General features: G+C 35.6%; 1 protein-coding gene across 1 annotated transcript; it reads right to left on the bottom strand.

Annotated features, from left to right (window-relative positions):
- Positions 1 to 486: 486 nt before the first annotated feature.
- LOC142974776 (galactokinase-like) lies at positions 487 to 26621 on the bottom strand. The gene is made up of 9 exons (XM_076117290.1): positions 26479 to 26621; positions 19399 to 19566; positions 15823 to 16009; positions 14926 to 15052; positions 14113 to 14238; positions 12827 to 13008; positions 7949 to 8064; positions 5718 to 5876; positions 487 to 634 (listed from the first exon to the last, which is right to left on the bottom strand). The coding sequence occupies exons 2-9, from the start codon at positions 19564 to 19566 to the stop codon at positions 521 to 523; spliced, it is 1179 nt and encodes a 392-aa protein (XP_075973405.1). The 5' UTR covers positions 26479 to 26621; the 3' UTR covers positions 487 to 520.
- Between the last annotated feature and the right edge of the window lie 460 nt (positions 26622 to 27081).

Consider the following 27081-nt stretch of genomic DNA (forward strand, 5'->3'; position numbering starts at 1 on the left):
ATAACTAAAGTCTATTTCTGAGAAATATTTAGTTGTGGCGACATCAAAGGAAAGGGGGTTAAACAATAGATATTTTTGGGTTTAGAGAAGCTTATAGCGGAGGCCATATACTACTGAAATATTTAACGAAAAAGGCAGTCCTTTTTGGGGTGCCATCTCCAAAAGCTAAATCGGAATCCCACGGTTCATGAGATCACAGGCTGTATCTCATGAACCATGAAATGATAGTCAGACACTTGATATTTTCACAGATGATATCTTTCTATTGCCGCTTCAACTATCCTATAAAACAAACGTATTTTTGCTTTCATTTTTCTCGACACCGTTTTTTGTCTATCCGGTTGTCCTATACGGAATGAATGTACATAATATATGTGAAATGTAAATCAATCACCCAAACCACAAAGCTAATTAAGGTATAATCGATAGAAATAATTACATTTTACTTTGAAAAGTATTATAGGGGTCTAGAAATAAAACACAAAATTGTAACAAAAATAATAAATAGAAAGGATTTTATTTACAATTTCACTAGTCGCGCTCCGTCGCTCGGCTGGGACACGAAGAAGATGGGCTTGCCCTTGTATTGAGACAACACCAGCTTCTTCAGGTTTTCTATCTCACTCTTCTTTGCCTGTGAACAAAGGACACATAAATGTATTTGTACAATTAAACTATCACTATTTGCAGTAAGGCTTGCCACATACATATTTGATTAGGTATTAATCTGCCTTTTAAATCTATTAATACTAAGATGCCCAAAGGTATACCCAAGCAAAAAACCTGCATTTAACCAGCGTGGTGTTCTCCAAACCCTACCCCGTCCTAATTACGGAGGAGACCCTTGCCCAGTGGGACAATTTGGGGTTAAAAAGAAAAAGTTTACTATGTTTATTACTCGACATTGTAATCGAAGTACATCGACCATTGTCGCGGGCTGATCCTATGAGCGCCCCAAACACTTAATTAAACAGTTTAACAATAATTAAATTCAATTACAAGTATAATCGGTTAATTATTAATTCCCTGATTTCCCAGTTAATGTTCATTTAAACAGCCGAGCTATTAAACCCAACTATCTGAGTAAGCTAACAAAACACTACCACATGTCTAACCGTTAATTATTTCCACTCTAGCAGGGATGCCCCGCTTGGAATTAGGGGAAACGTATATAAATTTAATACTAGTGGACTACCCCAGCTTCGTCCGGGTATAGTACAATTTTATCTCGTTGATTCAATTCCAATGGCAAGTCTGATAATGCTTTCTTGACAATGACAAAAATATTTAAAAATAATTATCCAATTTAGTTTAGTAATATAAAAATTATGCACGTGCATACATTTCGATGATTTCTTTTTTTTAATATTGTTAAAAGTCCCTAACCCTAATTTGGCGTAGGGATCTTAAGGCCTAAAGCCCTTCTCATCTCTCAAATATGATGGGTGTTACCCAGTGTCAAAGATTGTTCAACCCTCCAAAGCCTTTTTTTGACTTGTCTATGGGACTGTTACCGTGATTAACAACAACCTTGATCTAGCCCTACGTATAGCTAAAGCAATGCTGAACAGCCACCCATCTGAAGAATATCCGCGCCTCAGGTTCTGAACTTTTAAACGACATAACGTTTACCGCCGAATGAGCGTAACTGAACGCCGCATATAAAGGAAAAAACAACGATTTAGTGAGTAAATACGTATGCGTCAAAATTTTCATTTATACTGACTTTATTTATATTCTTATGTCTCTTTTATTGAAAGGTACATAAAAGTCTATTTTTATTACAAATTTCTATAGTACCGTCTGTAGCGTAAGCGTGTAGTAAAACGATAAACAAAAGCCATTGACTGGGAATATTTGTCAAATAACGTAGTAATTTTTTACACGTGACAAATGTAGTACTTAAATAAAATATTAAATTTGCTTTTTCCTGAACACGAAATAGCAAAGATAGCAAATAAGCTTCCGTAAAACCTTTCAATGCTAATTATATTATCAACCTAACCTAACCCTTCTTTCAACTATGTTGCTTCCAGTCTCACTGGACACACCTGAGTACCAGTATTTTACATGGAACGATTGCCTATACTATAAATTTTGTTACTTATTTTTGTTAAAATTTACACAACAAACAAAATTTAGAATTTGTTAAAATTTAGAGGCGCCCATAGCCAGTTGCGCTCACCGGTCGGTAAACGATCTGTGGGTTAAGCAACCCTTGGCGCGGTCATTCCATAGATGGGTGACCGCATAGTGGTATTTGAACTGGGCGTCTCCGTGCTTCGGAGGGCACGTTAAAAGTCGGTCCCGGTTGTTATCTACTACGATAACAGTCGTTAAGCCATGTCAAAGGCCTTCGGGCGGCTTGAACAACTTTGACACTAGGTTGACCACTAACCATACGATAAGAAGAAGAAGAAGTTAAAATTTAAACATGAATGAATTTTAATTGTAATATTAGTGTACATTTTATACCTTAAGTACACTGCCTCGCTTCATTAATCCAGCCAGTCTATAAAACATGATTTAGCATAATATTTACGTAAATACTTTGTCCTGGAAGCCATTAAAATCTAGATTACGCTTATGATTAATCGTTTTTCATCTCACGGCTTTATAAAGATAACGATAATAATAGACCTTAAGGGCGCGTTCCCACTACGTCGTGACGACAGATAATCGTGTAGTTTTAAGTGTCGTGGCTTATATGTTTAAATGGAGGTGTTCACATATAGAACGACACGACTTACTGTCATCTACGACACTTTTCGCAGTGACGACAGATTATCGTGACAGTGGGGACGGCTAGATACGACAGTTACTAAACTATAAATTTTTTTGACGACAAACAATCGTTATAATGGTAACAGCTAGGGACGACAGTCGTCCAACGACAAATTAATCGTTACGACATAATGGGAACGCGCCCTAAGGGTCGGAGATCAATGTATAGTTAATATATCAAACTTTGTGGATATTTTGAGGTACATTTTTGAGTCTACTTATATCCGCTAGTTTGCTCACCTTCTTTAGTGGGATTCCCTAGGCGGTTCTAACGAGTATAGAGAACTTAACATTTCAAATGTTCTGCAAAAATAGTTTCTACAAGACCTCAAACCCTGCCTAAAATTTGTTAAATACATTTATTGAGAGCATGCAAAGTCCCCAACCCGCATTTGGCCCGCGTAGTGGACTAAAAGCTTAACCCCCTCTCTCATTTGGAAGGTAAACCCTTGCCAAGCAGTGTGACCAAAATGGGTTTGCACCAGCAGTTTTGTCCGACATTCGATTATCCAGATGAATGGCTGGAAATTGTGTTCCGTCAAGTATGTTCGGGTAGGTTTTTGTCTATTATGATCCTAATAAAATGCTCTTTCTCAAACTCTCAAAGCAAGACTCAAACTTAACAAAGCAAGACTTTCATCAGGCGTTGGTCTGGAGGCTGTACACCTCTAAGGAGGAGACGCTAGCCCAGCAGTGGACAACAGTCAAAGGTTAAAAAAATAGCTGGTATGTCCCCTAATAAAAAATATTTGTCTTAGCAGCCCTAATCGCAGTTCCACGATAAACTATATTTGGTAGTTCAAAACTAAATTATATTTGAGCTGTCTGCAATTCCCCACTTCCAGGAACATTAGCTTAATCCGGATTTATGAATATCTAATTTTGTACTAATAATACCAGAGAAAGGTATATTTACATTTTATTTTTAACCAAGGGTCAACTTTATACTAAAAAAAGACGATCGCGAGGAATATTTTATAAGCTTGTTAATTTATGGCATAAATAACAGAATGCTGGCCGTTTTACTCGGCCGTTTTATCGAATTACTAATTCTTTAAGAACTGAAGTTCCAACTGAGGATACTTGGAAAACCAACTCACACCTCTTATAGAGTTATTTTTACTCTCATAGCTCAGTGGGACGTTAAACAAAAACGACTAGTGCGAGGTCTCATGTCAGGTGCAGGACCGACTGCTTCACGTGGTCTCCGAGGCACGGAGGTCTAAATCTCAACTTCTGGACTCCGAATAAACTCTCTCTTAGCAGAAAAACTCAGAATATACTTTTTCGCCCGACCTGGGATTCGAACCTGAGGCCTCTACGCGGCTAGTTAGTATTTCAAAGAACAAGTCAACAATTTATAGTAACTAGTAATTGGTTGTAAGCCTATTTCTACATTTTGAAAGCTGATAAATTCACCTTCAATATTTGACCATCATAAGTGTCTGTAATTGACCTAAACGAATAAATAACTTATTATGATTTGATTCTTGATACGAATACATTTTTTTTTATATTAAATACAAGTACCTGAATGCTTTCATCACTGTTTAGTTAAAATATACCTATTTGTTATTATGTGTTACTATGCGATTTATTCGAAATACAGATATCGAAACATTCGTAATTCTTATGTACACGTAAATGATTCGAATATTTTCTTAACGATTCTGCTCACTCATGTGACAAAATACGCCTCCTGCTTTGAGTATTTAAATAAATTATTCCACTACTGTGTTTAAGACATAATATTGTATATTCCCTATATTACAAATATGTTTGTAAGTTTCTGTATTTATAATAATAATAATGTCCCTGCCAATCCGATTACGGTGGTCAGTTTCATTGAAATTGTATTTAATTTTATACTACTAAGACAAAAGATAATGTTGCTAACAGTTTTAATAAACCTGCGGGCTTATTACGCATCTCAGTTGACAACGAATGTGCGTCAAATACCATTATGCTATCATCTATGTGTGAAATAATCACGCTAATGTTACCTACCTACTGGTCGCTCACTGATGGAGAGGTTACTAGCTACAAGCGGCTCAAAGCACCACAATACAAATGCGTGGAGCAAATATATGAATGTCGTAAAAATATTTTCAGAATTTTCCATCACCGCTAAAACTTATAAAAAGGTCATTGGTCTTCAAGTTAGCGTAGGCTTCAAATGTCTACCACCCACTGAACAGTTTTTCTTTACATATAATCGTCAACTACATAATACCTATTTGTTGACTCAGACAAGGGTCCTTTTGCCTGAAATGATTGAGCGCTACATACGTAATATGTATGTATGAATGATAATCCTAAATAAATACAGTTGGTACGATTCCCACACCTATAACATGACCATGGTAATTCGACATGATGTTACAGCATTATTTCCAATTTTCTTTGACTCTACTTAGCTGTAGGTTTATTAAAATTTCGTTAACCCTCGAAGTAAGATTTTTCTGGGCAATTATTTAGTAAAGATGTATTTTACTCCCTAACAATAGGAGGATGTAAAGATTGTCCTCTAACGCTCGCTCTTATGAACCTGAATTAACAAAGAAATACCATTTTACGTAAATACTTAGGGCCAGTTTCTTCATACATATCTAAAGTAACCGCTAAAGCCATTGATGCTTACTTGAGATTTGTGTAGTAAAGTCAAATCTTTTCTTCATAACACTATCAGTAAATTCGTGAAGAATCAAATTTGACTGTCATTTTTACTTTACCCTTAAACTTTGGCTGTTACTTTTTAGAAAGAAACTGACCGTCAGTCAGCGTAAGTTAATGATAAGTCAGAGAAAGAAAAAAATATATAGATGGTTCGCAATCTAACATCTCATTGGCAACGCAAAACGTCTTTTTCGATACAAAGTACAATACAAACCTCTTCAGAAAAAAACATTTACATTAAATACTTCTCAACTTACTAAAGTAACAACACAGCCACCGAAGCCACCTCCTGTCATCCTAGCTCCGAGCACTCCTGGCGCGCCCCTCATGATGTCCACGATCTGATCCAGCTCTGGACAGGATACCTGCATCAGCTGGCTCAAGGAGTCGTGAGACTGATAGAATAGTTCTCCAACCTTGGAAACAATAAGAACTTAATAAATAATAGCATGCGACGGTCATTATTATTTTAAAAAGTGATATCCGTGTGGTATAAGTTGGCACCTCCTACGCAAGTAGTCGTCGGCTCGAACCGATGCAGCGATGCTATTCACCAATGGCTTTTCGAAGTTATGTGTGTATTAGAAATAATTTTCACTTTACTTCGCGTTTTCCTTCACCGTTAGGCGGTGAAGGAAAACATCGTGATGAAACCTTGCATGTCATTTTTTAACACATTTCTTGAAGAAATGAAAAGTCCGCCTCCCCCACGTGGTCAGCGTGGTGGACTAAATACCTAGCCCCTCCCTTGCTTGGGAGGAGACCCTTGCCCCACAGTGGGACAGTCAAGAGTTAAAAACAGGGATACGGCGACCAGGCCAGTGTAACCTGCGCCGAAACGTCAAGATAAAATGCGTGTTCGCGTTAACTCCCGTATCCTATTATATAACAAACAAGCGACGCGAAATTTTTAAACTTTTGGTAACAATAAGGAATTCTTCATAATTTTTGGAGGTGCCTATTAAGCAATTGATTTGCCTTGTCAACGATGATTAATTACTTCCTTATGCTACGTTTAAGATTAATGAACTGAACTTTCTGAATATTTGTAACCAGCCGCGCTTGACGCTTTGGTAAAATGGAAAGTCATTAGGTAAAATTATATTTGAGCAAATATTCAGTAATCTGCGTATACGACGCAGATTATTGAATACTAGCTGACCCGCGCAACTTCGCTTGCGTCACCTAAGAGAATGGGTCAAAATTTTCCCCGTTTTTGTAACATTTTTCGTTGCTACTCCGCTCCTAATGACCGTAGCGTGATGTTATATAGCCTATAGCCTTCCTCGATAAATGGGCTATCTAACACTGAAAGAATTTTTCAAATCGGACCAGTAGTTTCTGAGATTAGCGCGTTCAAACAAACAAACAAACAAACAAACTCTTCAGCTTTATTATATTATATTAGTATAGATTTGCTCAAATATAGACGAATTGATTATTCCCTTCTAGTTTCATGAGTTAAACCCCAGTTTTAACTGAACGTTTGGCGCAGTGGTAGTTGTGGTCAACTCGCCGCAATACCCGTAGCGCTGCGTGTAGTGGATTCAAATCTAACCCGGGATAAGTATTTTTGTAATGAGCACGAGTATCTGTTCTGAGCTTGGTTGTTACTGTGTCTTATGTAAGTATGTAATTAGAAGTATATAAGTATTTTTATCAGTTATTTGTTTACAAGTTCTGCTTAGTTTGGGATAAAATGGCTGTGTGTAAATTATCCAATGATATTTAAGTTCGAGATGAACTGACTAAGACAAGTTTCTAGACAATACTTATTATTTTTTAAATTTTATTTTGTGTCTAATTACTTGATTAATAGCATATTTGAAATAACAAGTTGTCATCTGTACACGCGCGTAAGGATATAATTAAAGACGTCGGATTAAGACGACATCGTCTTCATATGATATTTGGGTCAATCTTATATTACGGTTACTGAGCAATTCGTAGCGCTTTATTATATAGGGATTATTTATTGGGATCGTGTATTGTTTGTATTGGTTTTATTGACATAACATATATTTATAAAGCTTGCACCAGATATCTAAGTAAATGTATAGATTTCGATTATTGTAGATATTTGAACGGTTTGAGAATCCAAATGGTCGCATTTTTCGGTGAGCTCATGCGTTGTTTGATTAGTGCGTCGTATTGTTACAGACCTGTGGACCTTAGGGTTCAATAACCAGTAATTGGCTGACCAGATTGTATTACAACGTTTCGAAAATCACTAGCAGAATAGAATCTTTCTGAACATATAAACCGCATCCTAATCGGAACACCCACATCTAGGTGCTACGGTGCCACAAATAGACAGACACACAGTCAGACAAACACACAGACACAGACAGACACACAAGAGCCAAGTTTATAACATCTTCTTTTATTTCATCGGGGGTTAAAAAATACTAATGTAAAGACTAAAGTCAGTTTGGACCTGAGAACAGCTTTTCCTAATGTTGACAGTAAAATCATACAAATAACTTACTCGTTTGAAGTCTTTGTTCTTCATAACTCGGCCTACTTCCTCAGTTCTGGCGATCTCTTCAATCACGTGTCTGGCTCGCATCAGCACCACTTCATCAACCTTCTGGGCTTTTAGTTCTACAAGGAAAAAGAAAAATAGCTTAAACATCGCAATTGCTGCCCTTTTCTTTCCCTTAGCTTAGTATATAGGCTTTATCGCATTAAATAATTATTTTAATCAACGAAGATTCGAACATACTCTACGATTTTCTCTTTTTAAATTTTTTTTTTTTTTTTTTTGTTAGCCTGTACTGTCCCACTGCTGAGCAAAGGCCTCAGTCATTTTCTTCCCGTCCCCTCTATCTCCTGCTATTCGTGTCCAATTAATATTAAAGGCATTTTTTTTTAATAGATAAAAAGTTAATTTAGGAAGAAAAATATTAATACCTATTGTTACCCATTTACTGGAAACCCGGAACGTTTTTTGGTATAGAGGGACTTTTGACAAAAACACTTCTTAATTTAGTAAAGAGTTATGCTAACTTGCCGACCACAAATCTCTTTGGAATGTAATTAGAAGTTAATGTTTTTAAACTCTCGCGACTAGTACACATAATATTATAATGCAACGGGTCTTATACGCGATTGAAAATTTAAAGGTTAGGATACCTTATTTGCTGCCCGACGTTTCGATCGCATTACAACGACCGTGGTCACGAGTCAGCTCGTGACCACGGTCGTTGTAATGCGATCGAAACGTCGGGCAGCAAATAAGGTATCCTAACCTTTAAATTTTCAATCGCGTATAAGACCCGTTGCATTATAATATTATGTAATTAGAAGTTACTTAACGGAAGCTCGATTTTCCATCACTATCGACTATCGACAATAAGCTAGCTATCAACAAATTGTGTATGCAATACGGATCTGGCTAAATAAAATGTTGTAGAAATTAATAAGGAAAAGCCTACATGAGTTGCCAAATTTTCCAGATATCAGCTACGTCACTCTTATTTAAAATGGTTGCGGAGAGTTGGCGAGAGCGGAAATTTTTACTTTCGTGACACTTTGCATATCTTTCATCTTCCTCCCGTCAGGAAAATAGACGAGTTTTGAGAGGCAACGAGAAAACGAATTTATATATTAAACGAATATCAACTTTGTCATCGAGTAGCTAAAGACACATGTACTTAAAAAATATAAGCTTTTTGTTGGCATATTCTGAATTGTGCTACAGAAAATAGATTAAATAGAGAAGAATTTTAAGATCAAATCATGTTTTTTATTCGTGTATAAACGGGCGGATTATAAGTTAAGTTATTTTGTAACAACTATTTCTTTAACCCCCGGTTTCTGATTTCATTTAAAGGTAGTTTATCTATTTAATAGCGTTAAAACTCATATGAAGAAACGCTATTGATTAAATAAACTACCGCTAAATGTACTCAGAAACCGGGGGTAAGTAATTTAGACTTCTTAGCAACCATTTTAACCATCCAAACCATTTATTTATTTATTTATTTATTTATTCATCCTTACAACTATTTTTACAGGTTTACCCCAATACAATAGTGTAGGTACATTATAATAATTATCTAATATCTATTTAGGTAATAATATAATATATAAATACTAATCAATAATCTATACCATATCACAAACTATACAATATGTGGCCTTTGTGAACTCATTCACAGAACAAGCGAACAAGTCAATTCTGTTGGACAGAGTATTGAGCGTCCGCAGCGCACGCGTTAGTGGCGCTCGCTGCAGTAAGTTAGTGCGCGCGCGCGGCACCGACAGCAGCGGCGGTCGACGCCTTCGTTCCACAAACCCGTCTGGGACACACAGTTGTAAAACTTCTAGTAGTCCTGGGTTATGTATTTGACCACGCAGAACTTTAAACATATATGTGGCAAGAGCCACTTCTCTCCTTACCTCCAGATTGTAGTAACCTACCATGCCTAACACAAACAGGGTGGGGTACAATAATGGGTATCCCGGATACACTCCATATTGTTTATGATATAAAAATCTTACAAATTTGTTCTGAATGCGCTCTAACATAAACCTATATTTTGTTTCACAAGGCGACCAAATCACTGCATTATGCTCCAAGTGGCTTTTCACAATTGCTTCGTACAGAGACTTTACAGCTGTAATGTTTGTAAATCGATTTGCTTGACGTAATATCAGACCCAAGTTTCGGTACGCCTTTTTACAAACATTTATGATATGTTGAGTAAATTTCATATCAGCTGTAAAATGCACTCCTAAGTCTCTTACCTCTGTGACCCGTTTTAGAGGCGTTCCGTTCATCTGATATTGGTGATGGCTCGGGGCACGCGCCTTACTATACGATACGACAGAACACTTATCACCATTAAAGTATAACTTGTTGTCTATGCTCCAGTCTACCACCCTATCTATATCATGCTGCAACTTAATGTGATCGTCACTGTGCTTAATGTCAAGAACCAATTTTAAGTCATCGGCGAAAAGCAAGGGAGTAGAGCAAGATAACATTTTAGGTAAGTCATTAATGGTTATAATAAAAAGCAAAGGTCCCAAATTGCTGCCCTGACTCACCCCAGACCTCGTGAAATATGGTTCAGAAAAGTGCCCGTTACAATCAACGTACTGACGCCTGTCCCTTAAATAGCTGGTAAAGAAGGTAAGTGCGTGCGGTGTGCAGCCCACGTTAGCTAATTTGCACAACAGAACGTCATTATCGACAACATCAAAAGCCCTCCGGAAATCAAAATAGGCTACATCGACCTGTAGTCCAGCATCTATGGTAGGTACTAGATGTGTCATTAAATTTAATAAGTTGCCAGTTGTACTACACCCAGGTCGGAAACCGTGTTGCGCGTCTGACAGCTGCGCACTAATTTGGGGATACATGCAACTGTGAAGCGCAGTTTATTAGATAAAATATTGGTGTACATAGGTATTTCGTTAGTATTTGGCATAGAAGCCAAAAATATCAAACGCTGATGGTGTTTACCTTTCTACAAGAGGAGTTGATAATATGAGAATTACATATTGATCATCGTAGGCCATTTTAATGAAATTCATTTGTTTCGTTACACTATCTATAAAACGACCTCAATATACTGCTTTGCTTTTATCTATAGCGTCAAATCGCAGCTTATTTGAAAGTAAAATAGAAAGTAGGAATATTGTACCGTTCAACACCCACGTACCGTAGGACAATTTAAATTTAAACTCTCGCTAAGTGGGTGTATTTTCCAAGCCAGTAGCCAATTTTATAGAAACTACGATTCATTTTTTTATCGAAAATATAATAGAAACTGCGGTCTTAGAGAAAATATACCTTTTTAAACTATTCTTGACTTTGAAAACCGTGGGACTTACAATAAGGTAAAGTTAAAGCCTTATATCAAAAAGAAAACTTAAAAATATTTTTACCGAAAGTGTTTAATATTTTTATATCTAGAAACCCGAATGTACGCTTCAAAACTTCCACACAAAGAAACCGGCAAAATATTTTCAACGAAAAGTTTTTCAATAGAGAATTTTTTGTTCATTTCGGCAAAAAATCAATCAATATACGATTCATTCAGTGATTAAGTACCTCTACATAGTGAGGTATAATAAAAGATTAATTAATGTTTCAGGAACGGTGATTACAAAGATTGTCTAATTAATTAATTTCCTGTCCCACATTTTGATAAAAAGGGACAAAAAATTATGTCCTTATTCCGATTACTTCAGGAGCACTTAAAGGTTTTCCCTGAAAATCCGATACTAATTATAATTTCTCTCTTAGAAGGCCAATTAGTAGCATTCATAATCAGTTGAACTCACCGGTCGGTAAATGAACTCTGGGTTAAGCAACCCTTGGCACGGACATTCTATAGATGGGTGGCATAGTGGTATTTGATCTGAGCGTCTTCGTGCTTTGGAGAGCACGTATGTTACGAGCACGTCGGTTGTTATGACTCAAAATAACAGTCGTTATGTCATGTCACAGGCCCTGAACAACTTTGACAATAGATTGACCATTATCTATACGATGAATGAATAAATTTCCGTCTCGATTTTATAGCAAAAGGTCTATTTGAAGCCAAGATGCCACTATGTGGTCACGGGCATCTGTGTATTGACCGCGGAAAGGATTGCTTTACCCATAAATCGTTTACCGACCGGTGATAGCAATAAAGTAATGAAATTCAGCGACTTCAATTGTTCAAAAATAAATGTCAGCCCTTTTCAGAGATACGTAAATTCTATTGTAATTTCCACAATCATTCTGCCGCTTTCGATACTAAAGATCAATCAAAAGTTTTGTGAATTATTTATGTTATACAATTTCAATCAGTCGATTTTATTATTGAAACAGATTTGGTACTATTTGCATAAAAGTTTCGATAAGCCTGTTGAAATTAATTTCTGAAACTGGTTTAAAATATGATTTGAAAGAGTTATTGTTCGATTTATTGATGTAGCTTAGCCAACATAAGCTCTTCCGTTTAAAGTATGAAGACTTGCTTTTGTTTCTATTATTAAAAAATATTACAGATATTCTTTTATGTTATTCAGAAAGATTTAATCAATAGCATTTTAAAGATATATTTTATTTCTATCATTGTTAATAGTCTGTATTGTATTGATTACGTGAGTGGGATTCGTACTAACAACCTCTTCATCCGAAATGCTCCGAAAGTCTTAACTAGTCACGGCTTTGAATGCTGCAACTACATGAAATAATTCCATGTATAACTTAAAGTTCCAAAATTCTCTGGACTCTGCCTACACCTATGGGAAGAAGGCGTCCAAAGTTCCACTGCTGGACTTCCAAAACAAGTTTCTTCTGTGGGCTTCCAGAAGACTACAAAACGAGTAGATTAATCTAGAATAAATTCTTCATACTTACTCTCCAAGTCCTCAACCTTGGCGTCTCTAAGTGACGGAAGACCAAGTCTGTCAGCTGCCTCCTGACACTGGGCTCTCCTCTGAGGGTACTCGCTGCCAGTGAGCTGATGCTTCACGTTGGAGTTCGTCACCAGGACCGCTAGGTCTCCCAGTTCCATTGGGATTTGTTGGGATTCCAGGGATCTGCGGAAGATGGTAGCTTGATAAGATAAACTGGCGAAGTAAGACACTCGGTGTTTGTTAACGGTAAAAGTCGTTGAGATCTTTTCGATACCAAAATTAGTTCCAACGGCACCCACTAGGGACACCCACATTTTTAATACAAATTTTCTGGACAGCCTAGTAGGCATACTTTCGCATTTAAAATACTAACTTTATATGGATGTGTATAAGACCAAAGAAAAGATTTTCTACTGCTAATGGCTATTGACTATAAATTCTATGAAAAACTGATCAGTGCCTCTAGCCTATACCGCGAACTATTTTCTTTAAGTTATTTCAAATATCAATCGTTTGCTACGCAACAGTGCTAAGTACAGACAATCGCGCACCGGAAGTATGAAAAGCAAAGTGTATTTATAGAATGCTTTATCTCACAAAGTGCTTATAAAATAATTTTAAGTCCGTAATATTAATTACCAGACCAAAATAACGATGTCATTACACCTACTAATTATACAGGTGCCGTCCGCCTACGGACAAGGAAAGTTTCCGCCCTATTACCGTACTTATAATACATTTTCTGAGCTTAGACAAGTAATTATGAATTCCTATTTTGTTTGCATCTAAATTATTTTACTTGCCCATACTCAGGTGTTAAATAAAGGAGTATATTTAAATAATATTTTACTCTTGGCAGAACTTATACTTGAGATTGGTCAGGAATGTTTCTACCTGTTTGATGATATCATAGAAACATTCAGACATGCGATCATGACCTACGCGAGGTAGTATAGACTTTAACAAATTCTTCCCTACAGTTGTAGTGTCCAAAAGTGCTGCCCTTACCTAATTTCATTTTGTATATTCAGTTATCGACCCAAAAATTGTATAGCGGGGGACTTAATGACATTCTCTTCCAGTTAACCTAATACGGAGGTAAGAATAATGTATAATAGAGGTCAACAAACAACAAAATTAACAAATAAGTAGTTAAGAAGGAAGAAAAGAGAAAATAACATTCAATAAATACACATAACTACTCAAAAATATACAAAATACATACATGTACTTAATTACAATAACCGTATTTATCGTATGTCCTGAATCCTAGTAATGTATTCATACCTGCAATCAATGAGTAGTGCGTGGTCTTTCTTGCCCATAGTGACGATGTACTGGTCCATGATGCCGCACGGCATGCCCGGGAACTCATGCTCTGCCTTCTGACATAACTTGGCTTTTTGCACCGGCCTGTACGAATTACAACAAAATATAGTTATATTCAGGAACTTGTCTTACTAATAAACTACTCTCTTCTTTTTCTTTTAAAGACCACTAAGACTTTTCCAAACATTTAAACAAAGAACACAAAGAAAGAACGGTTGTACCATTCTCGAAACATTTTTTTGTGAATCGCACAAATAATTGTCCCCTGTAGGAATCGAACCCACGACCTCCGTGGTTACCTAAACCACTGCGCCACGGAGGCGCCTCCTTGGAATGTGTATGGGAGTAGTAAGCAGAGATTTTTGGAAAGTTTACTAGGTCAAAGGAGTGAAAAAATTTTATATGAAAGATGAGCAATAAAAATTCTGTGAAAACGGGAAAACTAAATATAGCCGAGTGGTTTAAGTTACGCCTCCCACGCATATAGTTGAGGATTCTTGACTTTTCGAAGTATGTATTAGAAATAATTATTCTCACTTCTTCCAACGGTGAAGAAAAACATCGTGATGCAACTATGCATGCATGAGAGTTCTTTAGAACAGGTCTTGAAGGTATGCAAAATTCCCAACCCACACTTGGCCAGCGTGGTCCCCATCTCTCATTCTGGGAGGAGACTCTTGCCTAGCAGTGGGACATTACTAGGTTAAATTTATTTATTTAATATCACGAGCAGTAGTTAGTTTGCATATAGATCTATCACTGCAATCTTACCCCACTTTGTTCCCCGTCAGAGCTTCAAGTAAGGTGAAGGTAGCTACTTCGATGGCGGCGCTGCTTGAGAGACCAGCTCCCATGGGCACATCCGACACGATTACCGCGTCGAAACCACCGACACCACCTGTGAAGAGAACACATACATTGGTAGAGAATTAACAGAAATTTGATTAGCAAATAAACAATGATAACCGAAAGATATAAACATTTTCTATCCACATTCAAAGAATAAAACATTTGTACCGCAATCTACGTTTTCATTTTCATATTGTTGTTACTTTCAATTTTAAGTTGAAAGTTACAACAATATGAAAATGAAAACATTTCTTTACCTTAGAATAATCTTTTACTAGGTATTATTAATGTTGGATATAAAACTGAATATAAAAATAAAGATACAATACCGCGTAAGACTATAAACATAAATACATAAAGCAATTCAGATATTGCAAATTTCTAGATAAATCATCCATAAAATTCAAATTTTTATACCTATCTATATAATATTATATTTATTCATGGAATAATCTGTTATTTGGTGATATTCAAAATCAAAATCAAATCATTTATTCATTTAGGTCAAATATTGACACTTATGATAGTCGTTACAATTACTGAAAAACTATAGGCAAAGGCATATTAAAAACACCCGCGTCGTCATTTACAATGTAAGTCCTATGCAATAGGGGACGAGCCTATTACTATATAGCGGGCACGTGCCTATACACTGAACTACTAACGAGTATTTTCTGGCATTAGTTTAAACACCTCAATAACCCGACCCGAAAATTGACCCCTGAAATCTCATTATTAGGAGTCTGATATCCTAACGGTTGAACCACAGTGGCATTCAAACGCAAAACTGTGGAATACAATAGTAAAATTATCACTTACCCGGGAAATTCGCGACAACGCCTTTAATATAATTCGCCCAAGCAGGGGCTCCCGGTACCAGAGGCACCGAAGACTTAGAAGAAGGGAAGCTGGTGGTGACCACCTCGCCGGTACCGAGCACCGACACCAGGTTGCATTCTGTCGTGTTGTTTAGCGATCCTACGATGAGGGTCACGAACGGTAAGGCCTGGGAAAGAAGAAATGGTTATTTGTTGATTCTCTCGTTTATTATGGATAGCTGACCCGCGCAACTTCGCTTGCGACACATAAGAGAGAATGGGTCAAAATTTCTCCGTTTTTGTAACATTATTTACTACAGGTAAATAATGATACAAAAACGGAGAAAATTCTGCTCCTATTGGTCGTAACGTTATGATATAGAGCCTATAGCCTTCCTCAATAAATGGACTATCTAACACTGAATTTTTCAAATCGGACCAGTCGTTCCTGAGATTAGCGCGTTCAAACAAACAAACAAACAAACTCTTCAGCTTTATAATATTAGTATAGATTAGTATAGATTACCAACAAGAAATACACGTTACAAAAACAGAATTACATTCAAGGTGAGATAAAAGTTATGTGCTTTCTCAATTACAGGAGATCACAGCATTCAAATATAATAATTAATTACAAAATAAAATTATAACAGTACCCACAGTGTTTAAAAATATTTAATTCATGAACACTGCGTTAAAAGCCGCAGAATTTTTGCGTTTTTTATGTTCTTGTTAATTTCTGATATTTGGAAATATACCGATCAATTCGTCGATTTTTTCAAAATACCAAACAAACTTCTCCCTCTGACATTATTGAGATGAATGAATACTTTACGTGAAACATCGTACATCGCTATAGAAGATTAAGTTCTAAAATAATCAATGTATTTTGGTAATAAATAATGTTTTCTGGTAATCTATTAGCAGAAAACTTAGAAATTTCAAGATGAAGAAAGTTTCAAGCAATTCCTTAGTCCTCAAATTAGCAAAATTCTAACTATTTGAACGTAGGTGTAGCAACAAATATTTTCCTTTCTCTAAGAATTTGTCCGTAAAAGCTTGTACACTCTTAATGGGTACTCAAAAGTAAAGGATTAATACAGCTGAGCCTCGTTTATTATGGATAGCTGACCCGCGCAACTTCGCTTGCGACACATAAGAGAGAATGGGTCAAAATTTCTCCGTTTTTGTAACATTATTTACTACAGGTAAATAATGATACAAAAACGGAGAAAATTCTGCTCCTATTGGTCGTAACGTTATGATATAGAGCCTATAGCCTTCCTCAATAAATGGACTATCTAACACTGAATTTTTCAAATCGGACCAGTCGTTCCTGAGATTAGCGCGTTCAAACAAACAAACAAACAAACTCTTCAGCTTTATAATATTAGTATAGATTAGTATAGATTACCAACAAGAAATACACGTTACAAAAACAGAATTACATTCAAGGTGAGATAAAAGTTATGTGCTTTCTCAATTACAGGAGATCACAGCATTCAAATATAATAATTAATTACAAAATAAAATTATAACAGTACCCACAGTGTTTAAAAATATTTAATTCATGAACACTGCGTTAAAAGCCGCAGAATTTTTGCGTTTTTTATGTTCTTGTTAATTTCTGATATTTGGAAATATACCGATCAATTCGTCGATTTTTTCAAAATACCAAACAAACTTCTCCCTCTGACATTATTGAGATGAATGAATACTTTACGTGAAACATCGTACATCGCTATAGAAGATTAAGTTTTAAAATAATCAATGTATTTTGGTAATAAATAATGTTTTCTGGTAATCTATTAGCAGAAAACTTAGAAATTTCAAGATGAAGAAAGTTTCAAGCAATTCCTTAGTCCTCAAATTAGCAAAATTCTAACTATTTGAACGTAGGTGTAGCAACAAATATTTTCCTTTCTCTAAGAATTTGTCCGTAAAAGCTTGTACACTCTTAATGGGTACTCAAAAGTAAAGGATTAATACAGCTGAGCCCTTCGGTTCGTTTCGCTAATTGGTGATTTATCAACTTCAAACAAAATACGAATATTATTGAAAACATGAAGACGAACTTCACAAAATTCCCGCTAATGTTTTAAACCGACTGGTTGTACTGTTTTAAATCTCTATGTAAACTGTGTGAAACAAATTTGTTTGAAATATCAAAGCGTAATTAGAGAAATAAAATTATGTTAAAAACCTTTGAAACACTGTAAACATATTGTTTGTACAAAAGTTGTTTTTTAACTTACATATTTCTATTTTACAAACAATTATACCGCAAAACGTTTTTGCGTTTTTTATTTCGTTCTGCCTGTCTGACACTCGTATATTGCAAACATATTTTTTATTCTAATTTGATAATGAGATTTAACGAACTTTTCATCGCTTATCCCTGGATTTGAGTACATTTAGCGGTAGTTTATCTATTCAATAGCGTTTTATTTATACGAGTTTAAACGCTATTCAATAGATAAACTACCGCTAAATGTACCTCAGAAACCGGCGGTTAACCGTCAGTTAACTGCGGTACAATCCAGCAATCGTGTAATAATTAGAAAACACGGAATAATGGACGTTGTAATTTGTCCCTACTTAAGTCATCAGATTATGCCTGTCTCTAGTGAAAAAGGGTACAAGTCCGATTTTGTCGAAAATTACTTATGAAATTAGAATGCATTTATATTCCACTTTTGCAATATTATTCTAGTTGAAGTTAACCCATTATGCATATTGCTAACTTTCTCATTTTTAAAGATAAACAATATCTATTTTTATCCACCGATAGAGCATTTGTTTCTGACCATTTTGGTATCATAACTTATTTTAGACAAAATCGGACTTTTTTTTCACTAGAGGCACAGATAATAATATAATTGTTGGAATCAAAATAATCCGATCGTTTGTAAGGCACTCATTAATTTTGAGAGAATTTGTTAAGAAGGCTTTGTAACTAAGTCTTTAATATGTAGTAGGCACGCGACTCTCATTGCGTGCAATTTGAGGAGAATAAAGAAGAAACAGTCTGATTTCATAGCTAATTAATAACAGCCAGATAACCTATGTACTAAGTAAAGTGACATCAAATGTATTAATAAAAATAGGTCTCAAAATCGTATCTTATAAGGTATTTGACACATTTCCAGAATTGGTGAAACCGGGCGCTTGGGTAGACTTTCAAAAGAAATCCATAGATGGGCGCTATTTGACCTGTAGTGACTCTACAATTTGAGCCATCCAGTATCAACAATTGAAATTTTCTGCCAAAATAGTTCCTATGACGCCTGTTAGAGGCGCTGATCAGGTTTTCATCACACAAAATTTCTCGACAGCTAGCTGGCTGTCGTTAGTCGATAGAGGCAGAGATCGAGCTACTGAGCTTCTCCGTGCTTCGAAGGGCACGTAAGATTGTCTTACCGAAGGATATGGTGTAATAACCAAGGTATGCAATTAGGTTGTGGAGGTGAGATAGGCATTCGCTCTATGTGTCACACTGGTACTCAGCTGCATCCGTTGAGACCTGAAACCGACTCCACCATGGTTTGGAAGAAAGGCTAAACTGATATATACTTACAACAGGTAATACGAATCCTTCGCAATAGTCGATGTGTTCACCGATGAGGTTGACTCGGCCGGGGGCGCACGCGCCGGCTGCAGGCTGGCGACCGAACACCGCGACGAATTTGTCGCGAGCCTGTCGCAGCAACGCCGCTTCGCCTTTCGCGATCGCTTCGTTTGACATCTGCAATATATTTTGGATATTGTCAGTAAATAGACCTATTTATACCGCCAAATCATATCAGATACAATTCTTTTCATCACTTGGTTTTTAAATTAGTTGACGTTTACATTTTTTACTTAGCGCAGTGACTGTTGCTTACTTTAATTGCTGTCTATTTTTTCTTAGCTTGTTTGAGTGTCCCACTGCTGGGCAAGGACCTCCTTTCATTCCTTCCAAATCACTTTAACAGTGTGTTAATAAATTAATATACTTAAATCAAGACTGTCTTTTTACGTACCCTTTAACGCACGGTAACTCTTAGAATACTGATGACCAGTTCAACCAGCGTAATATTTTCAATTACTATTGACAAGAAACCTCATTATCCTATACTTTATCGTAAGCGGTAACATCTAAATGACATCCAATATAAGTTTACTGTCTGATTGCCAGCAAACAGGCGTTTCCATCAAGTTTATGGTCTCGATAACTGTAAGGTCAGGTCTTATCGCCAATTTGCCGTGACGTCATGTTTGTGTGCCACCGCTATCAATAACGAGGGAACCGTGACGGTGTAATGCGTATTACCTAATGCCACGGTTAAGTTAATTAACCACGGCTTAGAAAAGGATGGGTGGGACGATTTATGGATTTGAAATATCCTGATTTAATTGTGATTTGTATGTTGGAAACGTTTGCATTTTGTCTGTCTTAGTCAATTTGCCATCAAGTATCATAAGAATGAATGAAAAATGGTCCCATTTTCAGCCCTCACTACTTTGATCTTTTCACATAGTCAAACTTGTATTTTTGCAATTGCATACCTATTGATGCTTTTTGCAACCATTCGCAGAGAACCAAAAAACACCATACTTGTATTTATGACCGCAAAATCTCAGAGGCAGTTTTCCCCCAATTAATGAAATACTTGTAGTTATGTGGGTGTTCGTAATAGTTGCGTGTAACTAGTGACCTTTTAATGAAACAGGTTTAAGTCCGGAAACTAGCAACGAATTCGTCTAATGAAAGCCCCAAACTCCCAACATACTAAAAGCCCTATAACTTAATAATGAGCCGACTCTCCTGATCCCCGCTCATCATAATGGACTATGGCCTAACCCCACCTCGAAGTGCGTAGATTATAGTTCAATATCATTAACGAATAATGATAACGGTGAAGTTCATCATAATATTTACATTCGCATAGAAGTATAATATCAAACACGCCTCCCATATTTTGTTATCGTTCGCTTCTTATAAGAACTGTTTGTCTTTTCAAAGTCAACATAAATTCACCCGCTTTATTGAAGTTTGAACAACAATTTTAGAATGTATCGGCAACCTAGTAGCTGTAGGGAATTGTTTTAGGCATTTTAATTTTCTCAGGTTATTTATAAACGTCAAACACTCGTTACTCGATAAAATCGAGCTTTCAGGGAACCTTTTTCCTATATATACGTCAAACACTCGTCACGAAGATGATACGATACAATCGGAACACACAATTCAACTACTAACCCCCGGTTTCTGAGGTACATTTAGCGGTATTTTATCTATTCAATAGCGTTTTTTTATGAGTTTTTAAGCGTTATTGAATAGATAAACTACCGCTAAATGTACTCAGAAACAGGGCATAAGACTGTTAATATAGGTAGTTTACCGCTACAGTCTAATAAACCTAACGATAGTATTTTTACCCCTATATTCTTACATCATTATAATATTGGAACATCAGCTAGAATCAAATGGATTGAGGCTTCGACGTCAGTCAAATAAGCAATTTTTTACGAATAGCAGTGATAGCCGAGTGGTATAATTTGATACCTCCCACACAAGTGGTCGCAGATTCGAACCTGAGGGAACCCACCAATGACTTTTCGAAGTTATGTGTGTATTAGAAATAATTATCACATGCTCCAACGGTGATGGAAAACATCGAGAGGAAACCTTGTATGCCTAAAATTTGTTTAATACATTTATTTAGGGCATGAAAAGTCCCCAACCCGCACTTGGCCAGCGTGGTAGACTCAAGCCCTAACCCCTCCCTCATTACGGGAGGAGACCCTTGCCCAGCAGTGGGACAGTAAGGGGTTAAATTTATTTATTATGTATAAGTTAAGATAGATATCTATTCAGCCAACCCACTGTTGACTATACGCCACCCCTTTGGTACGCTATTTTAACGTGTACTCATTAAAAATAATTCAAAAGGTATTAATAACTGCAGGAAATAGATCTAATGACGTCTCCAAAGCTATTTATGTACTCATAAACACAACCTTGCCGTGACATTTGAGAGAAATGTCAACATTTTACTGCTTTGATTTATTAAAGTAATTTGAAGGCATTAATTAAATGACAATGATAACTTCTGCCCTATTATACAATTGCAATAAAATTGTATACTTCGGTAGACTAGACTGGATTATATAACTAATAAAACTAAACATAAGCGCGATTCTCTACAGTCGGTCCTATGGAGAATCGAGAGTTTGACATTTAAAATATATATATTCGCTTAGCCTTTATTCCAAACTATGTTGGAGTCGGCTTCCAGTCTCACCGGATGCAGCTGAATACCAGTGTTTTACATGGAGCGACTGCCTATCTGACCTCCACAACCCAGTTACTTAGGTATTAACACGATACCCTTCGGTAAGACTGGTTGTCAGACTTTCAAGCTTCTGACTACTGTTAACGACTGTCAAAGATCTTCGAAAATGACAGCCGGGACCCACAATTTAACGTGCCTTCCGAAACACGGAGAAACTCGATATGTTTAGGATGGTCACCCATCCACGGAACAACCTCGGCAAGCGTAGCTTAACCTCAGAGATCGATCCGTGCGGCTGTTGTAAACTAAGCCACGAGCTCCTCCGAGTTTGACATTTAAAATGTACTCCAAAAATAGTTGCTACGTCGCCCGCTAGAGGCGCTGATCAGATTTTAGTCGTTGTTATGGAAGATATAAACTTGACTGACAAGGAAACCCTTCATGATATTAACGCATTATTCACGTCCCTTAAAAGGTATTCATGTATAAAACGAATCATACGTTTGAAAGGTTTTTTTTTCGCAGTTGATGTTTTTGCTGCTTTGTTTTATGAAACATTGTGTTTGTTTCAAAACAACAGATTTCAGATTCAATTTAAAATTAGCATTTCCGTTTTTTCAATAAAGAACGTACTTTATTTGTTTTCTAAAGGGTTATTTTAAAATTTGACTAGGTTATGCCAATCTGTGTGTAATAAAGACCAAATTCTATCTTTGCTCTATTTATCTTTATGTAAGTAAAAGCTTAGCTTCAGTTTCATACATACCTACATATACCTACCTAATTATCGTAAAACTCAATGTGTAATATTACGAGCTGAACAAGGTATGGTACCTACAGACTCCTACAAAAATATACACTATTACATTATTATCGTACTTCTTTGCATGAAAATAAACTGCAGTCTGCAAGCAATTGAAAAACTTTGTATGTAAATCTGAAGAGCGCCTCTAGCGGGCAACGTCGGAACTATTTTTGCAGAACATTTTAAATTTCAAATTCTCGATACTCGTTAGACTGTAAACAATCACGCTACTGATCGATAACGGTTAATTACTTAACATGAAACAATATTTCAATTATTATTGTTCGTATCATTACCTGCGGGTTAATTCCGCAATTCATCAACCGATGCAAGACGAGTCGGGCGTGCACTCGCCATTAATTGACCCTTTCACGATAATTAACTTATGACGAAATGCAATGGATCATATTACCTGATAATTTGATGCTTTTATCATCGTATTATATAGATTTCAATTGTTAACACTTTAATTTTAATAAATCGGAGAAACTCATCAAACCTTTGCGTGCAAAACCAAAAAATAAATAATTATCTTTAAAGAGTAATTTTGGGCTGTCGAAAATGGAACGCCAATGATTTCTTTTTTCCTTACTTGATACAAGAATACAATTGAATTATTAACATGTCCTTAATTCAAAAAAGTACAAGGATCCTAAGGTGTTCTAAATTGGATGGCAACTCTTATCCTTAGTCCTAAATAACAGCCATCCTTTGTCTGACAATTTAATATCATAACACTTTATAATAAAACGGGTTCTCAGACACAATAAAACATAAAATTGGTGATATTTTTAGCCGAGTAAAGACCTAATTGATTTACCGCAGGCTCGTTGTGAAAACTGTTACTTACAAAATTATTCATTTTATACTGTAGGCATAGTAACGCCTGAAGGCAAACCAATTTGAACTCATAGAGTACGCTTTAATTGAAGTGTAATAATATTTCCATTCACCAGTGGGTACTTTGGTCAATTGAATAATTTCATTGAATAAATAAAAAATCACAATTTTAGGTGCCATGGTTAATATTGACGTTTTTTGACAGAAAACCTGTATTATTTTATACAGAGAGATTCTGAAAGCCAGTAAAAACAGATTTTAATTTTTGCTATAGCGTTTTATACATCATCATCATATATACTTCAAAAAAAGGTTTGCGAAAAAATGACGTCTACGATCTTTTATTAAAGAAAAAGCGATGCGATTTTTGTATTCTTACTTTCAGAAAAGTTTTTTCCACACCAAGTATAAAGAGTTAGTGAAATTATTAGTCCTAAAACAACCAAGGCTCCCTAGTTTCAAGAATTAAACAAGGCTAAAGGCTATCAAAGGTATGGGACTATAAATATAAGAAGACTTTACAAAATTCAAGGGTATTATATGTTGACATACCCTGCTATGTATTAGTTCAGTGCACTGTCCCTGTTTCGCCGTAGTCCTGTTATAACCGGTTTCAATAAGGTGCATCCTTTATTTGGGCATAAATGCAGGGAATACGCAACATTAGTAGCGGGGTCAATGACTTTAGTCCGGTTGTTTTAAACCATTGATAACATACATTACGTTCTTTATAAAAACGACGACTTTGTACGTAAATGTTTAGGACAAAATAGAATAGAAGGTTTTAAGGACTTCCATAATAAAGGAAGAGTTACAAATTCTTGTGCAAATATTGTTTTGTTGGCTTTCTCGTTCGTTCACACGATCTGGGGGGCTATCATGTTTCTCAGTTGACAACTATATGAAAGCCACTATGCAGTACATTGCTTTCTCCCTTAGATAATAGTGATGAACACCTTACATCAAAGCACCAATGTATTGAATAGTGACCATCAATTTGACGTACACTAGTTGTCAACTAAGATACGTGATAGGCCCGCTGATCTGAATTGTGTGAGCCAAACAACTTCAGGACGAACTACTCTTAGTTATTGTTTATACCTTTGTAAATTGTTTACGGCACACGATTTTGTTAATGAGATTTAAACAAACATATCATTTTCTAATTATCTTAATCCAAATTACTTTTGTTCTAATGATATTTGTATAGAGCGCTAATATCCTGTCTGTTCTTGTGTTTGCGTTAAACCAATTTCTATTTGTCATCAAATACATACATATCGTGAAATACATTAAACAGCACTTTTAAAGTGCTGACATTAATTAAGTAAGTGCATTACCATGTATTGTACCAAAATTAATTAGTTTCTCAGAATTATATCAATTACTTTGCAAATACCAATTCCACCAGGCTAGTACTTAACATTGATAAAAAATATATTTGCGTTCTATATTAACTAAATTGCAGAACACATAACTTTTGTAAGTCATCATTTAGCCTTTTAAGGATCTATGAATAAACTTGATATTACATGTCTAAATTTTCAAAAAAGAAACATGAAGCATAAATCGCTGGTATTTTTAAAGAAAAACAGTGTTACATATTATCAACAGCGGCTGCGTAAACTTATTTACTTACGCTCGCAAACTGATTATAAAAAGGTTATCAGAACATTGATAAGAATGAACGAGACTTTAACTATTCATCTTAATTATCGTTCATTCATTTCGAAACTATATATTAAAATACTAATACAGCAGACTCCTCTAACATATAAAGCAAAAAAACGTCTGACCTTTAACTATATACACAGATGTAAAATTTCATGAAAATCGGTTTAGCAGTTTAGTCGAAAAATCCCAACAGACAAACTTACAGACTTAAGCGTTTACAACATCAATAATGATAAATACGAATTGAAAATAAGGATCGTACCAAGTGGTGTTCTCTGGTCTCTGCCTACCCCTATGGGAAGAAGGCGTGATTTTATGTATGTATGCGAATTAAAAATCTTTCACTAACAAATAGGTACATCCTTTCAAATGAATGTAAGGGAACGTATTTTTATAAATAAATATGTGTATTTTCCTTTATTTACTCATACATGCGTAACTCGAATGCCATTCATTTAACATTGGTAATCCCACAAAGTCATTCATTTAGAAGGAAACTTATTAACACTAGACAGTCTTGAAACAAATAGCTGGCAATAAATATGAATGTTGATGATTTAAACGCATTGAAAATCGCATTAATTACTCCTCACAATACCATTTCATTTGAAAAACAACACTTTTGAATCAACTTATTTATTTTGTTTACGATACATCTATAAAATAATAAAACAAATGAAAAATTACCGCCAAAATTTGACACATAACACAATACAGGCACTGGAAATCGACATACAGCCACTACTTTAAATTCTCCAAATAGTTTTAAATATAGAAATAAGAATACTAAGTACGTTCCGTGAAGAAACACATGTGAAACGTCACGAAATAAACGTAAACAATAACAAAAATTCCGACGATAAAAATTGCATGTTTCGTTCGAAAACACGCTACACTATTACTTTTGCAGAAAGAAAAACTATAAAAAAACTATGTATTACGCCTAGAAACGTACTTTTTTTACAAAAATAGTAAGTTATATAAATAGTAATGTACAAATATGATTGTTTTTCTTCAATATTGTGTTGTTATTATAGCTTTAAGATATGAATAAACGTACCTTTATAAACAAATGTGTGATATATTCCACATCGGCGATCGATCGGACTCGGCTCGCGCGCGCGACTCCGGCGATAGCAGTCGTTTAATAAAATGTTATTAATTGTTAGGCCGAGCACTCATTGCTGGACAATTGTAGTAAATTGTTCAAACAATTGTATTGTTTTATATTACGAACGTTGTAGCCGTACGGTTGTTATTTAAGAAAATATTATTGTAAATGTTTCAGTAAGGGACGGGATAAAATCATGGAGATGAATTACATAATTATAAAAGTTTTTTTATTATATTGTTATATATTTCTCCAATCTCGTTAATTTTAATGCTTCTAGCGTGCAGCGCTGAATGGTTTCTAATAAAAAAATAATACTTTGTGCTACCATCTTTTTTTAACAGCAGAAAACTTCAACCTGAAAAATACAAACATAATTTGATTCAGAAAATCTTTTTGTGCATTCTGATGAGAAGAACTACAAGAATAAGAACTATCTTCATACAATAATAACAGAAAATTATAACGTTCTGTAAAAATAATTGAATTAAATACGACGTTAATAGACGATTCTCTAGACGTTAGACAATATAAATAATTATGTTAATAACT

This window comes from Anticarsia gemmatalis, chromosome 8 (assembly GCF_050436995.1).
Source record: "Anticarsia gemmatalis isolate Benzon Research Colony breed Stoneville strain chromosome 8, ilAntGemm2 primary, whole genome shotgun sequence".
Taxonomy (NCBI): Eukaryota; Metazoa; Arthropoda; class Insecta; order Lepidoptera; family Erebidae; genus Anticarsia; species Anticarsia gemmatalis.

What these genes read in the sequence shown, in the direction of transcription:
- LOC142974776 (XM_076117290.1), bottom strand. Translation starts at nt 19,566, where the DNA reads ATGTCAAACGAAGCGATCGCGAAAGGCGAAGCGGCGTTGCTGCGACAG. An exon ending in GCACTACTCATTGATTGCAG is followed by an intron (nt 13,009 to 14,112) that starts GTATGAATACAT and finishes CATCTTCCGCAG; the next exon opens with ATCCCTGGAATCCCAACAAA. An exon ending in AGAACAAAGACTTCAAACGA is followed by an intron (nt 5,877 to 7,948) that starts GTAAGTTATTTG and finishes ATTGTTTCCAAG; the next exon opens with GTTGGAGAACTATTCTATCA.